Source organism: Lissotriton vulgaris, chromosome 10, assembly GCF_964263255.1.
Source record: "Lissotriton vulgaris chromosome 10, aLisVul1.2, whole genome shotgun sequence".
NCBI lineage: Eukaryota > Metazoa > Chordata > Amphibia > Caudata > Salamandridae > Lissotriton > Lissotriton vulgaris.
This window is the reverse complement of record NC_141698.1, coordinates 22,919,111-22,928,005: the sequence shown is the minus strand read 5'-3', so window position 1 is coordinate 22,928,005 and position 8,895 is coordinate 22,919,111. Positions and strand designations below refer to the sequence as shown.

Sequence of the window (8,895 nt, the reverse complement as noted above, 5' to 3'; positions counted from 1 at the left end):
TCCGGTTTGAACCCTGAGATCCTAAGCCAAGCATGCCTTCTAAGCAACACGCTAGTGTTGATGGCCCTGGAGGCCGTATCAGCCACGTCCAGCGCACATTTGATGGAAGCGTTTGTGATGAGCTTTCCCTCCTGAATTAACATTTCACCTGCCTCCTTGTACTGGTCAGGCAAGTGTTGCAGTAGTGATTCTAAGGTGTCATAATGAGCCCTATCGTAGCGTGCAAGTAGGGCCTGTGTGTTTGAGATTCGCCAAATATTAGCTGCCTGTGCAGCAATCCGTTTCCCTGAGGCCTCAAATATTTTAGACTCTTTGTCTGGGGGAGGAGCGTCACCAGTGGTCTGCGAGTTCGCCCTCTTCCGAGCGTTGGATACAACCAACGAGTCCAGTGGCAAGTGTCCCTTGATGTATGTTGGATCCGAGGGCGCTGCCTTATATTTCTTATCAATGCGAGGGTTAATGACACGCGCCCGGGTGGGCTCTTTGAAGACCTCCGTTGCGTGCTTCAGCACTCCCTTAAGCATTGGCAGTGTTTTGACTGACTTTTCAGCCACTGAGAAAGTGTCAAATAAAAAGTCCACATCCACAGGGTCTGAGTGCAGCTCGACATCATGGTTAGCTGCAGCTCTCTCAATCAAAGCGTTGAAGGCTGCCGAGTCCTCCGTCGGTGAAGTCTTGGCCGCAAAAAGCTGCGGTTCCTGGCCCGACTGCGGGTCCTCTGGGTCGCCTTCGGCAGACCAAGGTTCATGCTCCTCCTCCGGATCCGAGCGCCGGATAGTTGTACTCGACGTCCTCATTGTCAGCATCCCCTGCATTGGAACGCGTTGGCGAGTGTTCTAAGGCTTGTGGAGACATAGGCTCTATCGGGGCCGAAGTCCCCGCAGAGTCCCTCTTATTCTTGAGAGGAATCCGAAAATGTTCCAACACCGGCTCCGTGGTGATTTTCCTTTTGAGGAGAGACAGTTTCCCAGTATTGGTGTCGATGATGACCTCTCGATGCTCTTCTTCTGCAAGTGGCTGGAGCCAGGGCTTCGACACCACTAATGCCGCTTTGGGCGTTGATACCTCCTTCGAGGGCCCGCCTGCCCCATGCTTCGGAGCGAAAGCCTTTGGCGTCGACTTCGGCGGCAGGGTAAAGCGGATAGGCGTTTGCGCCTTCGCAGGCTTAGGCGTGTGCTTCGGCGCCACGTTTCGTGGTTCGGGAACCATAGCGTCCTTCCGAATCCGCTGCAGGGATTCTGCGACCTTTTTGGTTAAGGCTGGAGAGGGCTTGACTGGCTCGAGCGATCTTCCTGAGTCGGGAGTCGGTTCGACGAAAGGCACCCTTTTCGGAGCCGACACCTCACGTTCTTTGTCCCCGAGGGCCGGCGCCGGCTGAGGCTGGGCCGCGGCGTCGCCCTGACGCTTCTTCGGAGCCGTCTTCGGGTCATCGACCACGACCATCTTCGGCGCCGACGCAGCCGCGTCGGTCGACTTCGCCTTCGGCGTCGACCCCGAGGGCTTCGGGTCGGCCATTTTGGCGTGGCTCTTCAAGTCGGCCATTTTGAATTGTTTGGCAGTTGACGCCTCCAGAGCCTTCTGCACCAGCGCAACTTTCACTTTCGGTTTCGAAACCGGGGGAGTGGATCCCGATGGCTTCACTTTCGTTTTCTTTAACGGGAGTGGCGCCTCAGAAATGTCAGTGACCGGGCCCGGAGGCGGGGCTGTTGGACTAGTAACGAGGTCTTGGGTAAGGCCCGAAGGCGATCCCTCGACCTGGGCCGCATGAAGGGGGTTGACCCCTGAGTCTGTTTGGGGATGCTCTTCCTCCGAGCTATCCCCCACGGTGGCAATGGCCCCATCGTCGTCCCCTACCTCGTCGCCGGCTTCGTCAAAGTCCTCATCACCCGCGTCGTAGGCATCCCCCTCGGACGCGGGACTAGAGTCCGAAACTTGTATGGCGTCGTCGTCTTCAACAAATTCTTCGAAGATGTTGTCTGGTGGGGGCGCCGGGGTAGCCGATAACTGGGCCTGGAGTCTAGCGGCCCGACGAATCTTGAGAGTTTTCTTACACCGGAACTTCGAACATGCCATGCATCTGTCTTCGTCATGGTCCGGTGACAGACATTTGTTGCACACAGGGTGCACGTCGAGGTGTGAATACTTGGAGGTACACACCGGACACCTCTTGAACGGAGTTCGTTCCATAGCTGGAGCGTAGAGTAGGCCCGTCCGCGCCGAGAGCACGCGGATGGGTAGCAAGAGTTCGGAGCTGAGAGACAGACAAGAAACCCGAACGAAACGATACCGACGCTCAGCCTAAAGACCTTTTGGTCTCGAGTAGAAAAGTTTAACAACTATCGATTCCGACAGAGGGAACCGAGACACATCCGAACCCAATGGCGGAAAAAAACAATCTGGGGATGGAGGCGATGCCCATGCGCACTGTAGTCCAGGGGAGGAGCCACCTATCTCGTGATACTTCGAAGACTCTTCCAGGACAACAATGTGCAATCATCCGGACCAAACACTAGGCGGCGATCTATGCACAGATATGAATTCAGCAGCCCACATGCCTCGAACCATGGTACATCCGGATGAGGTGCCAGAGGAGGTCGAGTAAGCGGAGTCAAAAGTGGACGAGGAGCAGGAGAGTCTGGAAGCAGCATAGGTGACCATGGAAAATATACCGTGGAGTATTCAGAGTCAGGAGAGGATGGTAGATGTATAGGTCTTAATTTTCTGACTTTCTCAACAGGTCTGGATTGTCTAGACGTGGACAGACTCCGACATCGAACTTCTCCTGTGCCTCGATGTTGCAGTCTCTTTCAACATTGACCTCCTATGTCTCAATGTTGAAAGTAATTTCCTCTTTGAAGTCGACCCAACCCTTAACTGTGAACATGTAGGGATTTACATCTATGCTCTCGATGTTGACTTGGAATTACGTTTTTGATGTGGGCTTCGCTTTTGCGATCTCCCATGCCTGGAGTCCCCAAAAGAAGGTGGAAGAGACCTGGTAGAGGACTGGCCCTCTTCTCGCTCTTTTGAAGTCCCACCTTCAGACTGCGCCTGCTGCCTCCGTCGCTCTGCTGTGTCATGGAGGCAAATCTTCTCCCTTTCCCTCGGGATACGTCTCAACAACTTCCTGCAGTGTTGGTATTTGTCAAGACCATGGCTCTCAGGAAGGCAGATGATGCAGGCATCATGAGGGTCTGACTTGGCCTTCTTTCTCTCCACAGGCAGGACACTTTACATATAAAGATAGCATTATATTTGACTACATACCAAAAATTAGTCTGAAAAAACAGAAAACGAAAGGGACAGTAGAACACAGTTAAATGAAACAGTTGTCACAAAAATCTATGTGAGATTTTTTAAGAGAAAAATCCAAAAAAGGCTGAGCTCAGTGCTCCAAGGTCCTATCACCAGGAGCTGTAAAAAAAAGGATGAAACTGCCACCCCCTCAGCATGATGGGATACTTGTTGACTCTGGGCCCTAAAAGGCACAGACGTTGTTTTTACACTCACATAGTGACAGCCTATAGGGCTACCCTATCCTGCTATGCTTCATCTCACTACTTTTATTTTTTTTTAAAGAGTTTGTGAAAGAGATTTAAGCTGCCTACAAATGTATTTGGCTATAAATACTCATATATATGCCCCCCCCCTTTTTAAGTACAATATGAAGAATTTAGCCACTGTAGCCTTCTTTATATGCTGCACAATGTTCTTAAGTGTTTCTACAGGCCTTCCTGAAGAAAGGCCAACATCTGCAATTAAGACATGCTAAGGAAAGGTGCTCCGTGATCCCCGTACGTAGGCGGGACTATTCAGTGGTTATGATTATCAATGGAGAGCCCCTGAGAGAGAAGCAGGATTAGCAAAATATTCAGGCCACCGGAGAGGGTTGATGCCTCGATCACACAGTAGATCACTCGAACTACTGTGAAGCACATGCAAGCGGGCACAACGAGCCAGTCGACCGTATGGGGCATACGGAAACCTGTGAATGAAATGGAGCAGGCTGAAGTGGATCCAGTCTCAATGATCAGTGATACACCCCAATCTTCTCTTAAAGAAACAACATGAGCATTTTAAGATTTATGCACCTTTTACTAAATATTACATCTCAAAAGAAAAAAAGAACAGAAGGCCTTGTAAAAAATATTATGTACAATATATATTTCTAAAAAAAGAAAAAGTGAGACATGGCTTTTTGGAAACAGTGACGCGTACACAATACAATTTCATTTCTCTGTGAGCGTGTAGGTTTCTGTCTTCTCTTCTTAAAGACGTGATAGGGGCAATAATTTAAATACAATAAATAATGAGAGGGAGTCATAAATAAATGGTGGCGCGTGTCATTCCTGTACCCGGTGCAGTCTTGAAATGCATCCACGCAGCCGCTGGACCCCGGTTGCTGCCTGCTCCGGCCTCTGAGGGCAGCCTGGCCATCGCCTGAATGTGCCTGTCCTTGGTTCATTAGTGGGAATGTGAAAAGTGTGCCTGTGTGTGTCCGCATTCACATCGATACAGGTATGTGGGTTTGTGTTGTGGGATTGTTCAAGAGGCTTTAATGCCAGCACAGCTTGGTTTACATGCAAGACATAAAACTAATTATGTGTCAATTCCTGGGACATGTGAGGTTCTCATGTAGCGTATGATGTGAACCCTCTCTTAAGACGCCCAGCCACGAGTGGCGATTACTGAGTTTGCACATTAGCAAGAGTTCAAGATCACACTACACGAGCTCGCACTGGAGAGGTCCCTTGCGTACAAACATGTCTCTCGCCAGCAGCATGTTGCAAGTGAGGACACCCACTGCATGAACAAGAGGAGACAGGAATTTCATATACACAATGGGAGGCAGTGCAGGCCTCACACTAGGGATTGGTCACTTATCAAGAGTGCTGTAGTAGAGTTCAATGCATCCTCGCGAAGGGTTTGGTCCAATGTGACAGGTGATGCTGGAGAGGAACAAGATTAGTTATTTGAGAAAAGTGACCATGCAAGTCTGGCACAACAGAACTGATCAACTACGGAAAAGTGGTGAGGACCTACGCCGTGCGCGAGCACACAACACATACAGAGAGCTGCAGAGCTAGTCACGCCACTGGGTGTGCGGTGAAGCTTGGCTAACAAACTCCCGATCAGCCCGATCACTATATCAGGGGATAGATACTCTGGGGGATGGAAGAGAAGTCCTGGTTACTTTCACAATGCATTTGTTCTACCTTGTGACTTCTGTCGGCTAGCTCTCATTTTCAGGTATGACCAAATGTGGCATCAGTGCGGTGTACACCGCTAAACTAGTGGTCAATAACTGGATTAATGCACAGTCTCTTTTGAGGGAGGGCACGTTCTACTTTTTCATGGAAAAAAGGGAAATCAACTTATACTCCTAACACATACCCTCCCCCAACGCACGCCTGTGTATTCGTGCAAATGACAAAGTTGCTGTCCCTGACCCATTGAATGGGTGGGCCATTTGGAAAGTCTACACCACCACCCCTACCTAGCAGGGATGCTGAGCAAACTGGGGTTCCGGAGCCCTGGCAAGAGGGTAAGTGTGAAGGGGAAGGTTTGCGAACTGGCAGGCTCGCTTGTATGGCTGCGGATAGGAGACGGCAGCACGGGCGTACCACACTCCTGTGAAATGTGTGAAGTGCTTCCTGGGGGCAGCCCTTTAGTGGAAGGCTGGTCATCCGAAGAAGCCAAGGATGAGTGCTCGACATGTGAGCAGCCGAAGGTGCATTATGGGAGAAGCAGCGGCCATCTGAGTTCAAGAAGCAGGGCAAATTTCAGAGTTGGGTTGAGGCACCGGGATGGTGCTAACAGGACTCGTTCAAGCAGAGGGCCTTGGCTCTTGCTGCCTTCAGGGCCTGGCCTTACTCCGTGTGCGCGCTAGATCCTACTAGGGAACTACATGTCAGTGGCACGTACTACCGTCACTCAAGACAGAACGCAACAAAAGGCACTAGAAATACAGACACTGATCCTCTATAAATACATCCCAGCTCCCTTCCTCCCCCCCCACCCTCCCAGGAATGAGACAAGAGGATCACCAGGGTTAGAGCTCGTCTCCCCCTATCCACCCACCAAAGACCTTAGAACAGGCAGTGAGGGAAGCCGAGATTGCTCAAGTTGTTGCATCGTTCCAAGGACCACCAAAGGATAGAAGAATCCATTCCACATCCAGCCCCCAGGAGACACGAAGAACTCAGAACACAGCCCTACACTCGCACATCAACCCGATCCGGTGCTGGTGGCAAATGGTTCATCTTATATCCTGGTGGCCGGCAAAGTCCATTGGATGGCCAACCATGGGGGATAGACGACTATGAACAGTCTTGTGCCGCTGTCTCGCATCCTGCCTTCAAAGTGCTTACACGAGCAGCTACCTGCACCAAGGGAACAAAAGTCTTCCTCCAGGGAGATGCTGCGCACGTCTTAGGCAAAGAGGAGGCTGGCGAAAGATAGCACAATTCGCCATCAGGACTATGATCCTCAACCAGTCAAGTGATATGTTCATGGGGTAAAAGTAAAAAAGACAATAAAAGGAAATGTGATCTTCCTTCCTCTGCAGGAGGATAAAGGAACCCTCCATCCTGATTTGATCAGACAAGCAGCCAGCAATGCACCCTAAGACACTGATTGATACGCTATTGGGCGGCCAGTGCCGCAGACAATTGTGGGGTGTCTCACCGACACGCCTTCCAAGAACCCCCTGAATTGCCCCCTCGGCATGGGCTGGAAGGGGCTTTAGCAGGATCTCGACTCCGTTTTCGGCGAGCGGAGGTGAAAGTTCACGATTGCAGCTTTCGCCCGGTCTCCGATTGTTGAACTTATAGCTAGAGTTTCATTAATATTGTCTTTTTGTTCCAATGAAATGCGTTCTCCCGTTTGAAGCTGCAGTCCACGCGTGCGCTGGCTTCTGGGACCTGCCATGGTGCCGGATGCCCGTCCGCTCAGCTGTTGCTTGAAATCAAGCTGATGACTTGTTCCAGCTTCTGGCGCAGCTTATGCTTCCGACAGTAGGCGTCCCGGTCCAGTGCAGTGAGAATCTGGAAGAGGAGGGAAGATCAACAGGAGAGTTATGGAGCAGCCAATCAGGAAAGGCCTGCTTCTTGGACAATCTAGGCAGTACCACTTATGCACAAAGTTACGCTTCCTCCACCCCTTGGAGGAATCAAGGGCGTGCAGTGCAGATCTGAACACCAAGAAAAAAGTAAAGGATACAATGAAACACTCAGGAATAGCCAGAAGCCGACTACAGTAGGCGCGCATGCGCACACTAACTTTTGGTATATTGCAGTGTTACAGCAGAGAGGGCACGCACCTACTAACTCCCCCCAGAAGCTGTGAGACACACTCCCAGGACACATGCAAGCACAAGGAGAGACAGCATGCAGGGGAAAGCAGGTACAAGCAACACCGCAGGGAACAGGAAGTGAAATGCAACTAAGGAATCTGTAGCGCTGAATCCACAGTAAGACGCAGACCCAGTCCTGGAGGAGTAGGACTCGGGACCACCCAACGGGTCAGGGTGTTGTCTGAAGTTCACATGACCCTAATTCCTGTGCTGCTAGGGGGAGTTTTGTTGTCAGGTTTCTACTTCAAGACTCTTTATGAATTAACAAAAGTTGGTTGGGCAGTGAGCTCCTTGAAGGACATGATTTTCTGAGCCCACTTGGTACCAGCTTGAAGGGATTGTGGGCTTATTATACAAATGTCTCTCCATCTCCTTGATAAACAAATGGGGGTCCTCGGTGGCTTACAAAAGGTCCACCTCACAGTATGAGCCTTTTATTCAGTCAGGACAATCCCGACAAGTCCTTCGGTGAAGCTGGGAAGCTCTACTGTCCTCTGATGGGACTCTCATTCGCTTTTGGTCACGCACTGTCTTTTGCTCTTTTGGAAGCCTAGGATTGTCTCTGGGCATCCTTTCAAAAGGTTACTGGTTCCCTGGGCATTACAACGGATGCTACAAGCATTCTTGGCACCCTCTGTGAAGGATGGGTGACTATGCTGCGAATGGAAGGAAAGGTTATTAACTAGTTATGAAACACACAAAAGGTGATGGGAGGAAAGCTTGCAATTTGTCTAACCACTGGCAATCTCTCAGGGTAACGTCCCAACCCATCGTTCTTTTGCCCACAATGCCACCTCAGTTTCCTATCAACAAGTAATCCCATCAAGGGTTTCAGAAGAGGTCTCTGTGCACATTCAGTATCCTCAAACACAAGGAACTTTACCCAGAAAATGTAGTCAACATTTTAGCACAATCAGCCAAATGAGACGTGTAATGGTGCAACTGACTGAAAGCGCAACTCGGGGCACGTGTTTTTCATTTTAAGGAGAATGGAGCTCACACTTATGATATACAACAGAGATGATGTTTTGCCACTTTGGAAAGCTGTGTGTCCAGTAGAGTGACCGTGGCAGCTTATTCCATTCAAGCAGGGATTCTGGGCATTTCTGGCTTCTATATAGAGCTGTTTGACTGAAAACTAAGTTTTGTTCCAGGGGCTGTGTTTACTTGTCATCTAATGGTCAGGCCTGGGCGTAGTTTGTGCAGTTTTGCTACGTGGAAATCCGCAAAATTACAAAAAAACTCTGCAAAGTTCAGCGAGTGGCGGAGTGCAGTGCGAACTGCAGTTTGTGCTGGTATTCCAGCCGCTCGGGTAGAAATTCTACCCGAGCGGCAGCTCACGCTCGTAAACTTACAGTTCTTGATCGCGAGCGAGGAAAAAACACTGCTGCATACCGTACAGCGGAGTTTCCTGCACTCAGCAAGCTCCGCGGAGTGCATAAAACTCCGCGAATGGAGGAAAGTTCACCGCCCAGGCCTACTAATGGTGCCTACTAGGTTTTCAACCTTTCTTACACAGCTACAAAAGAATCTTCTATATT

The 8,895-nt window shown here is 50.3% G+C and overlaps 1 protein-coding gene across 1 annotated transcript in view; it reads right to left on the bottom strand.

Moving 5' to 3' along the window:
* Positions 1–4,074: 4,074 nt before the first annotated feature.
* PLXNA3 (plexin A3) overlaps positions 4,075–8,895 on the bottom strand; it is a 522,917-nt gene continuing 518,096 nt past the window's right edge. Inside the window, exon 32 of the mRNA XM_086940293.1 lies at positions 4,075–7,046. Within this exon, the coding sequence (XP_086796419.1) occupies positions 6,951–7,046 (96 nt within the window). The 3' untranslated portion in view covers positions 4,075–6,950. The remainder of the gene's footprint in view (positions 7,047–8,895) is intronic.